Source organism: Protopterus annectens, chromosome 15.part0, assembly GCF_019279795.1.
Source record: "Protopterus annectens isolate FY-2018-M chromosome 15.part0, PAN1.0, whole genome shotgun sequence".
In the NCBI taxonomy this organism is placed as follows: domain Eukaryota; kingdom Metazoa; phylum Chordata; order Ceratodontiformes; family Protopteridae; genus Protopterus; species Protopterus annectens.
In genome coordinates, this window is record NC_056749.1 from 123,589,593 (window position 1) to 123,609,930 (window position 20,338).

The 20,338-nt window shown below is 42.7% G+C and overlaps 1 protein-coding gene across 2 annotated transcripts in view; it reads right to left on the reverse strand.

Annotated features, from left to right (window-relative positions):
* COMMD5 (COMM domain containing 5) overlaps positions 1 to 20,338 on the reverse strand; it is a 503,146-nt gene that overhangs the window by 353,853 nt on the left and 128,955 nt on the right. For both annotated transcript variants that reach the window (XM_044057574.1, XM_044057573.1), the window contains exon 3: positions 16,244 to 16,272. In XM_044057574.1, coding sequence (XP_043913509.1) covers positions 16,244 to 16,272 — 29 coding nt within the window. The remainder of the gene's footprint in view (positions 1 to 16,243; positions 16,273 to 20,338) is intronic.

Consider the following 20,338-nt stretch of genomic DNA (forward strand, 5'->3'; position numbering starts at 1 on the left):
TTGGCACGAAGGTAGGGTTGGTTCGTAAGGAAACCCTGTCCTGATGGAAAATAATGAATGGTTGCACAACCATGAGGGCCTGTAGCTCCGAAACCCTGCATGCTGAGGTAATAGTGAATTTAAATGTTTTATCTACCACTTTTCTATAAATATTAGCAATCTTGTATGAACCTAATTCTGTGTGTGTGTTGGAGCTTTTCTCCCTATGACTATTATCTACCATTTTGTATAAATTTTTAGCAATCTTTGTGTATACCCAATTTTCTGTACTGGAGCTTTTCTCCCCAGGACTCCATTGAAAACGGGTTCTTTGGGCCCACTGGACTATCCTGGTAAATCAACTGCAAATAAATAAATAAATAAAATAAATAAAATAGCCAGAAGCAATGCTGTTTTCCACGACAAGTATTGTAGCTCTGCTGAAGAAAATGGCTCAAAAGGAGGCAGTGTCAGCTTCTCCAATACGAAGTTGAGGTCCCAAGTTGCAGCTGGTGGTTTCCGTGGGGGGTTTATATTTTTTGCCCCTATGAGGAACTGCCTTAATAGAGGATGTGAGAATAAAGGAGGATCCGTACTGTATTGTGCTGAAATGGCTGAAGCGTGGATCTTGATGGAAGAGAAGGAAAGGCCACTGTTTAACATCTCAGCTAGGTACTGTAGAATCTGAGGTATATTTATTACCCAAGGATTCTGGCCCTTTGCTTGATTCCAGGAACAAAATCGTTTCCATTTGGCGGAGTAGATTTTTCTAGTAGAGGGCCTCCTGGCCTCCAAGATGACATCCTGTACCTCTTTGGAGAGGGGAGTCTGTTGGTAAATTAAGGTATTTTCCATGCAGCTAGATTTAGAGTTCTGAGCTGGCTGTGAAATGTCTTGTAGTTGTGCTGGGACAACAGAAGAGGAACTTGAGGTAGGATCCATGGTGGTGAGTGTGACAGGCTCTTTAGGAGAGGATATCAGTGCTGTCGTGGCCAGTCTGGAGCAATGAGAATCATTTGTGGCCTCTCTGCTCTGGTTTTTAATAGGACTTTGGTCAGTACAGGAAGAGGAGGGAAGGCATAGAGTGTCAATGCTGTCCAGTTGAGAGTGCGTCCACTTTCCATGCCTGTGGATGATAGGTCCTTGAGCAGAATTTTTCCAACTGGTAATTTCTGTGGGTAGCAAATAGATCTATGTCTGGCTGTCCCCATACTTGAGTTATCTTTGAGAAGACTTGAGGATGCAACTTCCATTCGTGTGGGTCTGTCATAATTCTGCTTAAGTTATCTGCCAGTGTGTTTTCCTTCCCTGGCAGGAATTGTGCCTGCAGTTGAACTTGTAATTCCAATGCTGTGTTCCACAGGGTCATAGCTTGTCTGCACAGGGGGTATGAATGCGTCCCTCCCTGTTTGTTTATGTACCACCTGACTGTGGTGTTGTCTGTCCTTATTAATAGCTGGCCTGGATGCAGTAGGTCCTTGAAGGTCATAAGAGCATTTTGCCCAGCTAGCATCTCCTTTTGGTTGATGTGTAGGTGCATCTGTTTTTGGGACCATTTTCCCTGGATGCACTGATCTGACATGTGTGCTCCCCAGGCGTAGTCTGAGGCGTTTGTTGTGATGATTTGACTTGCTTGTGGTATACAGAAAGGGAGACCCGTGTTTCTTTGGCATGCTTGAGCCCACCACAAAAATTCCTTTTGAAGGCATGGAATGAGTGGTAAAATTGTTTCCAAACTGTGGCTGTGTTGAGACCATAAGTTTTTTAGGTACCATTGTAGTTTCCTCATATGCAGCTTTGCAAATGGTATTAGTAGGATGCAAGATGCCATGAACCCCAGAGCCTGCAGGATTTTCCTTGCAGTTAGCCTGGTTAAAGTTGCCATTTTGTTGATGTATTGAGACAGTTGCCCTTGTTTGTCTGGCATGAGGTAAGCCATCTGGGCCGTTGTATTTAAGCTGGCACCCAGGAAAATTATCTGTTGAGAGGGTATTAGTTTTTATTTCTTTTTGTTCACTGTGTACCCCAGGCAGTTTAACAGTTTTATTACAAACGCCAAATGCTGTAATAGAATGTCCTTGCTGTCCGCTTGGATCAGGCAGTCGTCCAGATATGGGTAGATTTGTATTCCTCGTTGTCTGCAGAAAGCAATTACTGATGCCAGGCATTTCATAAACACTCTGGGTGCAGTAGATAAGCCAAAGGGCAATGCAGAGAATTGATAATGGGTTGAACCTGCAAGAAATGTGAGGTATCTTCTGCAATCTTGTCTGATAGGGGCATGCAGGTATGCCTCCTTGAGGTCCAACGTTACCAGCCAAGACTCCTTGCCCAGCATGGGAAGAAGCTGCTGTAATGTGAGCATCTTGAATTTTGGTACCTCTAGATATGTGTTTAGAATAGATAGGTCTAAGATGGGTCTCCAATCTTTGTCCTTCCTTGGTACCAGAAATAGTCTTGAATAAAAACCTTGACCTTGTTCTTTTGCAGGTACCTCTTGAATTGCTTTCATATCCATGACAGCGGAAATTTGTTTTTGTGCCTCTGCCCATTGATTTTGTGGCAGATTTGGCATGCCTCTCATTTTTGGAAGGGTGTGAAAGTGGAACCTGTAGCCTCTGTCTATAATATCCAGAATCCATTTGTCCTTTGTAACAATGTGCCAGTTTTTTGAAAATAAGGCCAGTTTTCCGCCCAAAGGTGCTGCCATTATTGCTTTGGGGGAAAGTCATTGTGTCTGTTTTCTAAATGACTGTGGTCTATCTTCTCCACCTCTTGGGTTTGGTGCTTGCCACTGCCTAGCTCTGTAAGATCCTTGAGATTGTCCTCTACCCCTTGGGCATCTGTATCTACCCCTTGGGGTCTGTCCGTGGCTGGAAAGGACCAATTTTTTGAAGGCCAGTTTCTGCTGAAGCGTGGAGGCTGCACTTGCAAGAAATCTTTAACTGTTTGCATAGATTTCACTTTTTCCTCCATTTTCTTTAGTACCTCCTCCGCTTTAACACCAAACAATACATCTTTTTGTAGTGGTGCATCTAATAACTTTGCTTTGACATGATCTGGCAAGGTTTGCTCTTATACCGCTTTATATTCAAAAAATCTCTTCATTCACATTTAATATCCCAGTGGGAATGCTCCTGCTCCCACCCCACATAACTTACACTGGCATTTTCCTTTTTCTCTTCACTCCCCCTCTTTATACTGGCAATTTCCTTTTACTTTCTCTCCTAACTCATACATCCTTCCCTTGTACTTTCTAAGCTATTTATAAAGAATGCATTAGAATGTACCTCTTAGTGCAAGCTTCCTAATATGTAATGGCTTCTCAGTATTTATACTGTAATGTCCCTTTTTACTAGTCTGTATAATCTGTAACGTTCTTCACTAGTCTGTATTATTTGTAATGTTTGCTCTAGTCAGTAGCATTTGTAAAAATTGTAATCTAAAACTTTTTGTAACCTTGTTTTTGGAGCTTTTCTCCCCGGGACTCCATTGAAAACAGGTTCATCTTGGCCCAATGGACTACCCTGGTAAACCAACTGCAAATCAATAAATAAATAAGTCCATAGGACTGAATACACCCTCAGAAGCCGGTGCCTGCACAGCGGCTCCAGACCCAGCCAAGGTAGAGACATAGTACAGTTGTGTACACTTGCCATAAATGTTGATGTTAGAGTGTATTCCCTGTTGCAGTCATTACATTTGGGTAATCTGCTGGCAGGTTTCCCTCAGTCAGCCTGAATAACAAAGTCTTGGGTCCTGCGTCGGTTGCCGTCTCCTCTTCCATGACGTCAGGTCGTCAGGGGTATAAAACATGCAGCCGCCATTTTATTCAGTTTTTCTTTCCCCAGATGTCAGGTGCCCCCCAAATGGGGAGCAAATATATATATATATATGTATATATATATATATATATATATATATATATATATATATAGAAGAGAGGCAAATGATGATGCTTTGTGAAGGTATGAACAGAGCTCCAAGTAGCAGCTTCTAGAATGTCTTTGGTTGGAACTCCTGAGAAAAGCTGCTGAGGGAGAGGCAGCCCTGGTGGAATGTGACCTGATCCCCTTGGGCACAGGTTTACCATGGTGCAAGTAGCAGAAACGAATGCAGTGGCTTATCCACTTAGAAATAGTCTGGTTTGATATAGCCTTCCCCTCTGATCCTGCAGCAAATGCCACCAGTAGTTGCTCAGACTTTCTTAGAGATTTGGTCCTGTTTAAGTAGAATCTTAGTTGTCTGTGTACATCCAATGAATATAGAATCCGCTCCCCCTTGTTCTGCGGATTTGGGTAAAATGTTGGCAGGTGAATTGTTTGGTTAAGAGCCACACTGGATATCACCTTAGGCATAAAAGAAGGATTGGTCCTGAGCGACACCCTGTCCCCGTAAAATGTAATAAAAGGCCCCACAGCCATGAGAGCCTGTAGTTCTGAAACCCTTCCTGCTGAAGTGATTGCCAAGAGGAAAGCTGTTTTCCAAGATAAAAATTTTATATCCGCATTAGCTGCTGGTTCAAAAGGAGGCAGGGTGAGTTTTTCCAGCACAAAATTGAGGTCCCATGCAGGAGTTGGTGATCTTCTAGAAGGCCTTACATTTTTGGCCCCTCTAAGATACTGTTTAAGCAGAGGATGAGAAAAGAGGGGAGGCTTCATGTTGTAATGAGCCGAGATGGCAGAAACATGGATATTTATTGAAGAAAAAGATAGGCCCTTGTCAAGCATCTCAGTCAAATACTGTAAAATCTGAGGGATATTGGGCTTTGCTGTGTCTGTTCCTTGTGCTTGGTTCCCAAGCACAGAATCTCTTCCATTTATCAGCATAAGATTTTCTAGTACTAGGCCTTCTGGCTTCCAAAATGACATCCATCACAGATTTACTGAGAGGTGGTGTTTGAATAATTAAATGATTAGCCATGCTGCAAGGTTCAGAGTTTGGAGCTGAGTGTGCAGAAAGTACAGTTTTGTACCTACCATAAATGTAGATGTCCGATAGGTATGCATCTGCAGTCATAACATATGGGTTGTCCTGCCTCAGGCAGCCCTTCGGTCGGCCGGATTCCAAAGTCTGGGTCTGGCCTTGGCTGATGTCACACTTTCCCCGACGTCAGATCGTCTGGGGTATAAAAGCATCAGCCGACACCATTTTCCTCAGTTTTTCTTGCCCCAGATGCCAGGTGCCCTCTAGGAAGGCTAAATTTGGATAAATGCTGAAAAGTTCCAAACATTTGCAAATTATATACATGTATAAACAAACAAATACACCATAATAGATTCCCCCAGCTAGCTGAAAGAGGGGTAAGCACCCTAGGAATACCACAGAGGGGAAGGAGGGAGGGTAATCCTGACTGCAGATGCATACCTATCGGACATCTACATTTATGGTAGGTACAAAACTGTACTATGTCCTTCAAGGATGCATCTGCAGTCATAACATATGGGTAGAATACCATAGCCAATCTGGGGAGGAGGTACTAAGAAAAGGATGGTGTAGTTAAGATCCCTGCAGGACTGCAGTTGCAAACCCTGCTCTGGATCTAGAGTATAAAGGTAGATTGTAATGCTTGGCAAATGTATGCACGGAGCTCCAAGTAGCAGCTTCTAAAATGTCCTTGGTAGCCACCCCTCGTAGGAAGGCTGTAGTGGTGGCCGTGGCCCTTGTGGAGTGAGGCCTGATATTTTCAGGAACTGTCTTTCCATGAAAGGAGTAGCAAAATCGAATGCAATTTCCTATCCATTTTGAAATTGTCTGTTTGGAAATTGCTCTTCCTTGCACCCCAGTTGCATATGCTACAAAAAGTTGGTCAGTTTTCTGCTAGTTTTTGTTCTGTCCAAGTAGTAGCGTAGTTGTCTGTGTATATCCAGGGTGTGCAAAAGTTTTTTCCCCTCTATTCTGTGGATTAGGGAAGAACGTAGGCAAGTGAATAGCTTGGTTCAAGGATACCCTAGATACCACCTTTGGCATAAAAGTAGGATTGGTTCTTAGTGACACCCTGTCCTGGTGGAAAATAAGAAAAGGCTGCACTGCCATTAATGCTTCTAACTCAGATACTCTTCTTGCTGAAGTGATTGCCAGAAGGAATGCAGTTTTCCAAGATAGAAACTGTAGATCTGCTGATGCTGCTGATTCAAAAGGAGGTAGTGTCAGTTTCTCCAGCACAAAGTTGAGATCCCAGGCAGGTAGAGGGGGTCTTCTTGGAGGTTTAATATTTTTGATCCCTCTCAGAAATTGTCTGAGGAGAGGGTGTGAGAAGATAGGTGGATCCACATTGTATTCTGCTGAAATTGCTGAAGCATGAATCTTAATGGAAGAATAGGACAGGCCATTGTGGAACAATTCTGCTAAGTATTCTAGGATTTGTGTTATGTTTGCCACTGTGACATCTGAGCCTTTTGATGTGCTCCAAATGAGAAATCTCTTCCATTTAGCTGAGTATGTCTTCCTTGTGGAAGGCCTGCGAGCCTCCAGGATAATGTCCTTCACCCTCTGAGATAAAACAGTTTGATTGGGATTTAAGGAATTTTCCAGGCAGTTAGCTGCAATGTTTTCAAGTTGGGATGCAGGGTCTTGAAATTGTTCTGCGTCAGAAGAAGAGGCCATGATTTTGTCTGAGACATGCTTCTCAATAATGGATACCAGTGTTGTCTTGGCCAGTCCGGAGCTATTAGTATCACTTTTGGCTGTTCCTCCCTGATCTTCAGTAGAACCTTGTACATCAATGGGAGAGGTGGGAAGGCATATACTGTTAGGGCTTTCCAGCTGAAAGAGAGAGAGTCCACCCTCCAAGCTTGTGGGTGGTATGTCCTTGAGCAGAATGTCTTCAGTTGATGGTTGAGTGGGGAGGCGAACAAATCTATCTCCAGCATTCCCCATGTCTTTGCTATGAGTTGGAAGATGTCTGGGTGCAGCATCCATTCGTGTGCATCCATGGTAGTTCTGCTTAAACTGTCCGCCAGTGCATTTTCTTTCCCTGGCACGAACTGGGACTGTAGTTGGATATTGAGATTCAGGCATAGTTCCCACAGATTCATAGCCATCCGGCAGAGAGGGTAAGAATGTGTGCCTCCCTGATTATGTACCACATAACCGTGGTGTTGTCTGTCCTTATTAGCAGGTGTCCTTGTTGGAGGAAGGGTTTGAATGCCTCGATTGCATGCCTCACTGCCAGCATTTCCTTTTGGTTTATGTGCATGCTTAGCTGTCCTTGAGGCCATAGGCCTTGGATACATTTGCCCTCCATGTGTGCTCCCCATCCTCGGTCTGAGGCGTCCGTGGTGATGGTCTGCCTTGGTTTTGGTTTGTTGAAAGGCAACCCTCTGTTGGACTGGCAGGCCTGAGCCCACCACAGGAATTCCTTTTGAAGGCATGGAATGATTGGTATCATGGTTTCTAAACTGTGACTGTGTTGAGACCATACACTCCTGAGGTACCATTGTAATTTCCTCATATGCAGCCTGGCATGCGGTATTAGAATTATGCAGGATGCCATGTAACCCAGGGCCTGCAGGATTTTCCTTGCAGTAAGCTGAGTTTGTCTTGTCAGAGTCATGAAGTAATCTGGAAGTTGTTTTTGTTTTTCTTCTGTGAGAAAGGCCATTTGGGTGGTTGTGTCCAGATCTGCACCCAAAAAGGTTATACTTTGGGATGGTACTAGTCTTGACTTTTGGATGTTGACTGTGTATCCCAAGGTCTGTAGCAGGTGTATGTCATAGGCCAAGTCCTTTATCAAATTTTTCTTGTTGTCCGCTTGTATTAGGCAGTCGTCCAGGTAAGGGTAAATTTGAATTCCCTGTAGTCTGCAATGTGCAATTACTGATGCCAGGCATTTCGTGAATACTCTGGTCGCAGTAGATAAGCCAAAGGGCAATGCTGAGAATTGATAATGCTCTGATCCTGCAAGAAATCTGAGGTGTCTTCTGCAACTTGGTCGAATAGGGATGTGCAGGTATGCCTCCTTGAGATCTAGAGTCACCAGCCAAGACTCCTTGCCCAACATGGGAAGAAGTTGCTGTAGGGTCAGCATTTAGAATTTTGGCACAATGAGACAAGTGTTCAGTGCGGACAGGTCGAGAATAGGCCTCCATTGATTTTCCTTTCTTGGTACAAGGAATAGTCTGGAGTAAAATCAGTGGCCTTGTTCTGAACATGGTACCTTTTCTATAGCTTTCATCTGAAGTAAATTGCTGATTTGTTTTAAAGCCTCTGCCCTCTGATTTGGTGGAAGGTTTGGCATTCCGCCTCTTTTTGGCAAAGTGTGGAAGTGGAACCTGTATCCTTTGTCTATTATTTGCAGTGTCCATGTATCCTTTGTGATATAATGCCAGTTTTTTGAGAATAAAGACAGCTTTCCGCCCAAGGGTGCTTCCAGTTGATCCCTGGTAGGCGGAATCAGAGTTAAGTCATTGAGCCTGTCCTGTTGTAGTGGTTGTTGTTGTTGCTGTTGCACTACTCCTCTGGTTGGCAGGCTGCCACTGATGGCCTCTGTAGGAGCCCTTCGATTGACCTCTGCCTCTAGGGCACCTGTTCCTGCCTCTCTGGGCTCTGTCCGAGTCTGGAAAGGACCAATTCTTAGTAGGCCAGTTTCTGCTGAATCTCGGTGGTTGAACTTGCAGGAAATCTTTAACTGTTTGCACAGATTTTGCCTTTTCTTCAACCTTTTTTAAGATCTCCTGAGCAGAGGAGCCAAATAAATTTTGTTTCTCCATTGGAGCATCCAGGAGTTTAGCTTTGACATGGTCTGGCAAAGATTGCTCCTTCAGCCAGGCATGCCTACGAATAACTGCCCCAGTCATAGCTGATCTAAATGAAGCCTCCAGTGCATCATAGCCACATTTTAAGAAATGATTACTAACCTGTTGTGAGTTGTGTACCAAATCCTGAAGGGATTTACGGTCTAGGGGTTCAGGAGAAGAAAGTTTCTTATTCAGTTCATCTAACAAATACTCTTGGTACTGTATCATATGAAATTGACAGTTTAATGCCCTGACAAAAAGAGTTGCAGAAGTATACACCTTCTTTCCCCATCTCTCTAAAGCTCTAGACTCTCTTTCAGAGGGTAGAGGATTTTTGGCAGTAGCGGCCGCAACCCCTTTTGGGCCCTGAGAAATAGTTTCTGGGTCTGCAGAATGGGCTTTATACAAATGGAAATGAGAATCCGGGACCCTGTAGTATCTGTCAGGTTTGGCAGGGGCCGGAGGGAGAGTATCAGGGGCTGTACTGACATCATTGTACACATCATCAATTACATTCAGAACAGGAGGTATAGCTAAGGGCCTATGCTGAGGCAAATGCAAAAAGATCCTTAATCTTTTTCTAGAATCAGAGAAATCCTGACCTTGCCATTGAAAATGCTCTCTCATGGAGTGTAGAGTCTCACCAAAGGAAAACTCTTCAGGAGGGGAGGCCGAAGGGATAGATTCCTCTGAATCTGAATCCTCATAAGGCGAGTAAGCCCCTTCCTGGTGGTCTGACAACTCAGATCCATCCGTGGAATCATCTGAGGAGTGTGGATCAGAGGGGTCAGTCCTGGGCCTTTTGTCTGGAGGAGGTTGAGAGGCCCTGTCTGGGTGAGGTTGTGAACCCCTAATTAAGGAAATAAGGTCCTCAGCTAGACTGAGGATCTGTGAACTAGAGGCAGGCCTCTGGGAGGTAGATTTGGCAGGCAAAGCTTTTGAAAGTTTGGCAGCTTTAGCCCTTGAAAAGGCCTTAATGGACATGGAAGCAGGGGGCCTAGCTGCCCCACGTGCAGGAGTAGAAATGTCCAAAGGTATGGTGTCGGACATTTCCTGAACACTGGCTTCGGTAGGTAGTTCTGAAGCCGACTCAGCCGGGGCCTCTCGGGCCTCGGTGGTCGGAAGTATGGTTTCGGAAGAAGGAATCTCCGAGGACTCTGTTTCGGCCGAAACCGAGACACTCGCGGTAGGCCTAGCCGTGGTTTCAGCCGAAACCGCGGGCCGCGAGTGTCGGTCCTTTTCCTTGCGTTTTTTGACCATATGCGTCGAGTCTCCAACGGCATTTTATAAGCAAAAGCGGCTCCAAAAAATTCCTCTGCAAACTCCGACCGACGTCTAAGAGTTCGTCGGTTGAAGGAAGCACAGGCTAAACAGACCGATATGTCGTGGTCTGGGCCTAAGCAAGGAAGGCAGTAGGAATGGAAATCCTTATGAGGTATTTGTTTCCCACAAGTTAAACAATTATTTACTTTGTCTGACATCGGCTGAGGCAAGAAAGAGTCCCCAACGGGGTACTTAGCTTTTTTCGAAGTCTTCGGTAGCTGAATTCACTGGATCTGACCGACCGTCACTTGCGAACTGCTTCTGCTTCGGGCACCGCGCGGCAAGAAAGACTGAGGAAAATGGCGTCGGCTGATGCTTTTATACCCCAGACGCTCTGACGTCGGGGAAAGTGCGACATCAGCCGAGGCCAGACCCGGACTTTGGAATCCGGCCGACCGAAGGGCTGCCTGAGGCAGGACAACCCATATGTTATGACTGCAGATGCATCCTTGAAGGACATTTTGATTGTTCTGCTGAGACAGTAGATGAGGTATTTGAGGCAAGTACCAAGGAGGGAGTTGAGACATATTCCTTAGAATTGGGTAACAGTGCTGGCGAGACCAATCCGGAGCAATTAGGATCATTTTTGGGTTTTCCTGTCTGACCTTTAGTAAGACCTTGGAGAGAAGAGGCAGAGGGGAAAGGCATAGACTGATAGGTTTTTCCAACTGAAGGATAGGACATCCACTTTCCGTGCTTGTCTGTGATAAGTCCTTGTGCAGAATTTGTCCAGTTGATAATTTTGGGGAGAGGCAAATAGATCTATGTCTGGGCTCCCCCATTTCTGTGTTAACATGCTGAAGATTTGTAGATCCAGTTTCCACTCGTGCAGGTCCATAAGATTTCTGCTTAGGTCGTCTGCCAGAGTATTTTGTTTTCCTGGCAGGAATTAAGATTGAAGATGTATGTATTTGGCAAGTCAAAGCTGTGTTCCACAATGCCATGGCTAGTCTGCAAAGGGGGTAGGAATGTGTACCCCTCTGCTTGTTTATGTACCACATAATCATGGTGCTGTCTGTCTTTATCAGTAGTTGTCCTGGATGAAGTAAGACCTTGAAGGCTGTCAAAGCATTCTGAACAGCTAGCATCTCTTTCTGGTTGATGTGCAGATGCATTTGTTTTGGGCTCCATTTGCACTGACTGCATCTCCCTGCCAGGTGGGCCCCCCCAAGCATAGTCTGATGCGTCCGTAGTTAGGGTTTGGGTGGCAGGGGGTAGAGTGAATGACAGTCCCTTGTTTTGGTGACATGTCTCTGCCCACCAAAGAAACTCCTGTTGTAGGCAGGGAATGAGAGGAATCATTGTTTCCAGACTGTGACAATGTTGACTCCATAAACTTTTTAGGTACCATTGAAGTTTCCTCATATTCAGTCTCGCATATGGAATTAGTAGAATGCAGGATGCCATGAACCCCAAAGCCTGCAGAATTTGTCTTGCAGATAACTGGGTTTTTGTTGCCATTTGTTAGAAGTATGTTGTCAGTTGCCTTTGTTTGTCTGGCGTAAGGTAAGCCACCTGGGCAGTTGTATTCAAGCTTGCACCCAGGAATGTTAATTATTTGAGAGGGTACCAGTTGGGATTTATTTTCGTTTATTGTGTACCCTAGGCATGCTAGAAGCCTTTTTACAAATGCCAGATGTTGAAAAGTGTCCTTGTCCTCTGCTTGAATGAGACAGTCGCCCAGATAAGGATAGATTTGAATGCTTCTTTGTCTGCAGAATGCAATTACTGGTGCCAGGCACTTTGTAAAAGACCCTGGGCGTAGTAGATAAGCCAAAGGGCAGTGCAGAGAATTGGTAATGCAAAAAAACCTGCCTTGAAGCAGAGGTATCTTCTGCACGATTCCCTTATTGGGATATGCAGGCAGGCCGCTTTTAAGTCTCGAGTCACTAACAAAGCGTTCCTGCCCAGCATAGGCAGTAGCTGTTGTAAAGTCAGCATTTTGAATTTTGGAATGCTCCTTGAGCCAGGCATGCCTTCTAATCACAGATCCAGTTACTGCGGCTCTGCAAGAGGCCTCCAAGGAATCAAAACCACATTGCAAAATATGCTTTCCAACCTGTTCTGCTGAATGTAATAATTTCTGTAATTCTTTATTTTCCACACAATCAGAAATCAACATCATTTTCTTTTTCAGTAAGCCCATAACATGCTGTTGATATTTAAGCACATGAAACTGGCAGTTTAAGGCTCTAATTGCCAAGGTTGCAGACGTATATACCTTCTTTCCCCAGCTATCCAGCGCCCTGGAATCTCTATCAGAGGGGGTAGGATTTTTGGCTGTAGAGGCCTTTACACCTTTGGGACCTGTGAGATAGTCTCAGGATCAGCAGCAGGATTTTTGAATAGAAATTTATGGGAGTCAGGAACCCTGTAATATCTGTCTGGCTTACTAAAAGCTGGAGGTAGGGAATCGGGAGCCATGCTTGATTCCGAAAACACATCAACAATGTCTAATAGAGGAGATATTGCCAAAGGCCTATGCTGAGGAAGAAGGAGGAAATCCCTAAGCCTCTTTTTTGATTCAGAGAAATTCTGACTCTCCCAGTGAAAACGTTCCCTTAAAGTATGCAAGGTTTCTCCAAAAAAGAGTAATCCTCAGGAGGAGATGCAGATGGGATGGATTATTCTGCATCAGAATCCTCATAGGGTGGAATAGAAAATTCCTGATCAGAAAAGGAATCAGAAGAAATGGAAACCTGATCTGAAGATTCATAATCAGTGCCTTGCCTAGGCCTCTTAGTGGGGGGGGGGGGGTGACCCCTGATCAAGGCAATTAAGTCCTCAGCCATTTTGATCATCTGTTTTTTAGGCATAGGGCCCCGAGCACGAGGCTCATGCATCAATTTTTTAGACATAGAAGATGTTTTTGAGGCTGGCGTCGGTTTTATATAAAAATGTTGAGGCCTGAAAACACCCTCAGAAGCCGGTACCTGCTCAGTGGCTCCGGACCCATCCAAGGGAGAGACATTCGCGGGTTCAATACTCAGAATCTCACGGCATACCGGACTCCGCATGGGTCTCAGTAGAGGCCTGCGACTCAATAGTAGCGGGTATCAGGGGCTGCGAAAGCGCCTGAGTACCGCCGACTGGCTTAGAAGTTTCGTCGTCAGTTTTGGACCTCGACGGTCTGTCTCTGTCTTTTTCTGTGAACTCCGGTAGTCTGACTGCTAGCCAACGACATTTCAGGGTAATTAAATCTTGATCCAAAATATTTAGAAGCAAAAATATACTAACGCTTAATAGTGCGTTGGTTAAATCTAGCACAAAACCGACAGCAAGGCACGTTATGATCTGGGCCTAGGCAAGGAATACAAATGAAAATCCTTATGAGGTATTTGCTTCCCACAAGTAATGCAATTATTAACTTTTACTGACATCGGTAAGGAGCAAGAAAAAGTTTCCCTAAGGGGGTACTTAACTTTAGTTTAAGACTTCGGTTGTGAAACTCAAATGAGAAAATTTCAGGAGTCGGCTGACCGGCACTTGCGATCTGCTTCTGCTTCGGGCACCGCGGGGCAAGAAAGACTGAATAAAATGGCGTCGGCTGCATGTTTTATATCCCCGATGACCTGACGTCATGGAAGAGGAGACAGCAACCGACGCAGGACCCAAGACTTTGTTATTCAGGCCGACTGAGGGCAACCTGCTGGCAGATTACCCAAATGTAATGACTGCAACAGTGAAACATGAAGAACATCCGCAGGTTCCATAGTTGAAGCGGCATACCGGACTCCGAATGGGTCTCAGTAGAGGCCTGCGAATCAGAAGTAGCGGTTATCAGGGGCTGCGAAAGCGCCTCACTGAGTAGCGGCGAACTGGCAACTGGCTTAGGAGAAGTGTCGTCTGCAGTTTTGGACCTCAGCAGCCTGTCTCTGTCTTTATCCTTGCGTTTTTTCGGAATCCCGGTAGTCGGATGGCTAATCAACGACAATTCTGGATAATTAAACTGAGAATCGAAATATCTAGAGGTGAAAATATACAGAAGACGGATACTGTGCTGATTAAAGCATAAAACCGACAGCACAGTACATCGTGGTCAGGTCCTAGGCAAGGAATACAGTACGAATGAAAATCTTTATGAGGTATTTGCTTTCCACAAGTAATGCAATTATTAGCTTTTACTGACATCAGTAAGGAGGAAGAAAAAAAAAGTTTCCCCACTGAGGTAAGCTAGCTTTCGTTGAAGATTTTGGTTGTGAAACTCGAAAATGAAAATTTCAGGAGTCGGCCGAACAGCACTTGCGAACTGCTTCTGCTTCGGGCACCGCACGGCAAGAAAGACTGATGTAATGGTGTTGGCTGCATGTTTTATACCCCTGACAACCTGACGTCATGGAAGAAGGGAGAGCAACCGAAGCAAGACCCAAGACTGTTATTCAGGCCAACTGAGGGCTACTGCAAGCAGATAACCCAAAAGTGTTGACTGCAACAGTGAAACACGAAGAACATCTGCAGTGTTACCATCCATCTGGTGTAGGAACAGAACTCACAGCCTTCTGCACCAAAGGTAATTGTTGTGCCACTATTGCCTGCTGCCATGGGAGGTTAGGGTGACTGTGTGTTATCTATCCATGATCTCCTAACAATTTGTTACTCACATACACTCCATAGCGGTTACAGTGATGGTGAACTAGCTTGTACATTTTATTTATCAAGTCTGGCTCCTTTTGTCTGGAGTATATTTTCTAATTATGCCAAGAGGGGCTGCTTAACTTTGTATAAACTGCTTATTTTTTTAGTGATGGAATTTTATATGCAAGATTATCACTGCAATATCTGCAGAGATTCTGCTACCATCATACACATCACACAAATAATTCCATGTGAGACTCAATTTTTCCATGTTTATACTGGCAGATGTTTACTGTCCTCTCATAATGGTGATAGCTGCTCTTTGCATTTAGTTCTTCAACTTTCTAGATACAGTGCCTTAAAATTTTAACTGCCAATTCAGCAGAACTTGTGTACTGATTTTGAGACTTTTTCCTCGATAGCCAATTCCATCACAATATATCATGCAAAATTTGTAGTATAATCCTTGTGCTCAACCTGTGACCACAGGGACTCCACACCTAGATGCCTCAGCAGCACACCATTTTACTGAAAGCCATCTGACAACACACACCGCTTTACAAATTATTAAATATAGAAAGTAGCCAAACAATTGCTACCATGCAAGATGTAGTATTTATGTAGTTATATCAGATAACTTTCACCATACGAGTGCCTGTTTAAAACCTTTTCCTTCCTTTTCAGCAGTGTTGCTTCCCACCCAAGTATTCTCTTGATCACAATGGGAGGCTGGCTTACATCTACTCTGTATCCTCCTTCCCATTCAAAATCGTTTACAAACTGTCGCTGTTCATTTTCTGCACCTGAAAGGTTTGATTGTTTTCTTACATCCATGGAGTAATGAATATATGAAATGTAAAATCAGCATCAACTCTACAGCTTTGAAACGACAGGCAAGTCTAAACTACCATCTCAAATAAAATTGCTGTTTTACAGGGGTTTTTTTGTAACTTGTACAGTTTGCGAGATAATGACTTACCCAAGTTACACTCTGAGGGGAAAAACTCTCAGGATGCAGCAAGCTTGAGTGCACCTCCTAGACATACAGAAAGAGGCCTTGACCCAAATATTTGTAAGTTCCTCTGGGGCAACCTGCATCTTGCCTTCTGGGCCATTAGGGATCTGCAGTCCAAGATTTCTCATTTCTCCAAAAATCAAACAGTCCATCAAACTCTAAACCCAGAGATTTGAACCTGCTTCAGCGAATAAATCACAGGGGAAAGAGAGATTTGTCATGCAACAACTAACCCTTCTCTGGAACAAACTTCCTTTCCAGATCAGACAATGTGATACTATCTTCATTTAATAAGGCATTAGACAATTGGATATGTACTTGTTAATTCACTCACATATGACTGGCCTATTGCTGCATGAAAAAGTGGGCAAGGTCTAAGGGTGGGTACTGGCAATATGTAGAGGGCCACATGGTCCAGGTACCTTGTAGATTGTATAATTCTCTTGCACATTGTATAATTCTCTCATATTACAAGATGCATGCCTAACACTGACTGCAATTATTTTCTAGGTTTTACTGCCGAGGATAAACACTTGGACAAGAAGTAATAATGACACATTCAGTATTTTTTTTTTAATATAGTGCAGTATCAACGAGTATGAAAAAAACGTACCTTAGTTCTCTCAAATCTTCTTTGAATACCTACAAGATAAACATACATTTATTTATTTTATCAGCTGGTTGTACAGATGTCTGAAACTTTTTAAGTAAATACTCCATATGCACAAATGGGAAAAGGGGATGTGGACAGATGGACTTGAACATGGTACTCTCATTTCTGAAACACTGTTCTGTTAAACAGCATCTACAAGACTGGACAACAAGTTTCTTTAACAGCACAGCAAAATACACATGCATTTGTATTAATGACATTAGACAAAGTAAGCTGCAGACAGCCAAGTTTGTGAATAAGCACAACAAAACCAATCCAGCTATGTTACCTACTACAGCAACATGTAATCTGAATTAAACCACGTCTGCTTTGGTGCGAGTAATGCAGAACTTATCCATGGATGACAAAACTCTAATGAACAAAGCCAGACAGCCATGGGTAAACATGAACTGCTTACAACCCGAACATGGATTACTGCCTGTACAGAATAAATATTTTTATATTAGTTTTCATTATTAAGGCATATATTTTGGTTCTTCACTCACTTCTGCTTTAAATCTAAAAAACTATGTAGATAAACACAGCTTTTCAACTGCATAAGTTACATTTTGCAACAAACTGTTACTTTTTTAAATTATATTTTACAAGTTTACTTTCAAACATCTTTATTAAATCACCACATTTTAAACTAATATGAGCCAACATACATTAACAGAAATGAAATCATAAATGTTTTTATTGTAACAGTCATGCAGTACACATATGGTTTACTTGGTAACAAATTTTTATTTGCTCTGGGACTACATAAATTGATTCTTGCTTGCCCTTAAACTAAACTCCTCATCCTGAACATTATTCTGCATGTACTGTGCCCAGAAATCTTATTGTTGCTATGAGGTTTGCTCCTTCCGTTTTCTAAAGATCCCAGACCTCCAGTTCTAGCCTTTACAGTAATCAGAAATTCCATTACATTTAACTTAGATTTTGATTAAGAAAAAAAGTGCTAGAAAATGGTAATCAGCCAATAGCATTAAACTTAGTAAGGACTTGCTATTATGTAGACAATTCAGATCCTATATATCCCTGCTGAAAATAATTTTTTTTAGTTACAACCATTTGTTCCTCAAACAGCTCTTTCAAAGTGTTCTGTACAGAAATGTTAAAATCCAGCTAATTACATTCCCAAAAAACACATTCCCAATTATCTTTTGTCTTACCTTCCCTGTCCCATCAAGCCTCCAGCATTCTCTATCTACCAGAGTAAAAATCCTCAGAAGTCTACCCAAGGTATAAAAATACCCATGTAAACACTTCTATGCAAAAAGCTTCTGGATTTTACAGGATCATACAATATACAAGGCAAGTCTGAACAGAGGTCAAGCACATTTTGCCAGTACCCACCCTCAGGCTCTACCACTTTTTACTAGGAAGGTGATGCCTGTTAGAATCTTGTTGCAAATCTCAAGACACCCATCCAACTCTCCAAGCTACATTTGAGCGATGGCAGGAAACTATATTACTTGACTGCCAAAGGAGTTTAATGACCCAGCACCTCCTCTTATTCTGGAATAATTTACTTTGTCTATGTTATTAATTTCTTCTTTATGAAGGCTTGCATCTCTTGTTTGGGTGTTGGCAGAACAATCTGACAAGATGATAAAAGGAGGGTAAGAACAGCTGGATCTCCAAGGGCACCATAAGCTAAGCACAGGTCTCCCCTCAAGAGCCTGTATGACACACTACAAGGCTCCATACAACAGTCTCTACTGGCAGCCAAGCTTTTTAACATCAGACATCTTTTTGCTAAGAATGTCTGTAGGTTTTCAAGTTTTTTTTTAACAAGTCTTGCCAGACGCATGCTGAAGGGTACACTGCATTCAATAATGTCTGGCCAGGCAAATTCAGAGGGACAATGACTTTGTTAGTCTCAAATGAATGCTCTTGGCAATTAATTGTGAAACAAAGGATTTCCTAACTATGGATGCCACATACACTGGGCAAATGAGAGGGGCATATCAACCCATGTGCCCATACCCCTTACCTTTGTAGTGTAAAAGCGTGTTTTCATTACAGTAGGGATCTGAGTACTACTTCCTGAAGGGAATGATCTGTTGCATTTCCAGGTGTTTTTCTTGGAGTCCTTTTCCTATGCACTAGGAATTAACTTTAGTTAGTTTTTTGGACAGTATATATGCAGCCAAAGGGGGATTTAAGAATCACACTGAACAGCAACCATTTTTAACCTGAGATTCTTGTTACCAGTTTGGAGGTCAGAAAAATAGTTGCTAAACAGAAAGGAACCCTGGCAAAGATCACTGGGGGGGGGGGGGGGGGGGGCACCACTGGTCACCTTTACATTTTTACATTGTCCCACACAGGCAATGTGCATTTCGTCTAAGCTACTGGGAGCCTTACATAATTCTTCCCATTGTTCCCTTAGAAACTGAACTTCCATTTTCTTTTCCCAATCTTTTCTAACTTTGTCTGATGGATTCCTATAATTGTCATGCAATAGTTTATACACCTTGTTTATTAACTTTTTAACAGTAGTTTCTGTTCTAGGCACAATTAAAAACCTTCGGTTTTCCATGATGATCTTATTCTTCAGAAACATCTTGAAGTTTGTGAACATTTAAACTGGTATGAGGACTAATTTCCACTTTGTCATTAAGGTTTAGAAGAACAATGAAGCGATCAGAGATGTAACCAAGTAAAACAAGTTACTTTTTTCTTAGTAATGTGTATAATAAATTTCTTCTGGAAGGGAAACACTGATGGCACAATAAGGTACAGTTTTGTAAGCAAAGTTACCATAACAGTAGATGTTCAGATAGATCACTGCTGCACTAGCCTAAGCTTTAGGAGTTGTATCCTGCCAAATATATTACTATTAGCTAGTATTCAAAGCTTTAGGACACCTTCTATACATCCTAACCATTGCGAAGCTCAATGACAGCCACATAAAATGAGTGGTTAGAGTGCCAAAGCTTGAGCTTTCTTGCCTTAAGAAGGGAGGCTAGAGGCTTGACAGAAGGTAAATAGGAAAATGCAAGAGAAGGATATATATTAATCATAATTCAGAAAATGTAAGATTCAAAAGAGCACACGTTCTTTTTTTTTTTTTTGCCTACTTTGCCACTTGCGCAGTGTGTGCGTGAGATCGATGTACAAGGGGTACTAGGAATTTTCCCTTTTGCTGCTGTTTTGCAGTCTTGGAGTTGGTGTATACAATTGGTAGGAGGTGTGGGGGTGCACTGTATAAAAACACTGTTTTATGTTTTTCTTTTTTTGTTTAAATATTTTTAAATCTATGGTTTTATAGGCTTGTAGGAGATTACTAGGTTAATAGCTTAAAAGTCCTTACAAGCCTAGCCATTACCCGAATTTTACCAGATTTTCAATTCCCAAGGGCTAGAGGATGGCTTAGGTTTGTCTGCGTCTTTTACAGACTGCCCATCCATAAGGGACATATGTGCCACCCCAGGAGGGAATTTACGATTGTACATCCATTAATCCAAACTTGGTTTGAAAAGGGTCAAGGAAGGGCTCACTTTTTCCCACTGTAATGGTACACATATATACATACACATGTATACATATATAGGTAAAAAGATATAACATTGATAGATACATGATCAGATGCACACAGACAACTGTATCAGTGTCAGTGGTGCAACAGGTAGCATGCTCACCTTTGGTGCAGAAGGCTGTATGTTCTATTTCCAGACCAAGTAGATAGACTGCTGACACTGCAATGTAGCAGAAGTGCTGCACTCCTGAGTGTATCATCCTTCGGATGAGATGTTAAACGGAGGATCCATCTGCTTGAGTTGGTGGTAGCTCAGGTGGAATTAAGGGATCCCATTGCATCTACTGAAAAGGTTTTTATTTATATACAAAGCAAATTGCTACTATTTCCATCATTTTTACAAACATACATATATACAAATATATTTACAAATATTCATAATTTTCCTTACAATCCTATTAAATTTTCACCTCTATTAGATCCCCACTACATTTTTCATAATTATCTGATTTTACTAATTGCCAAAATCTATTTACCATTAAACAATTTCATTATATATAACCCAT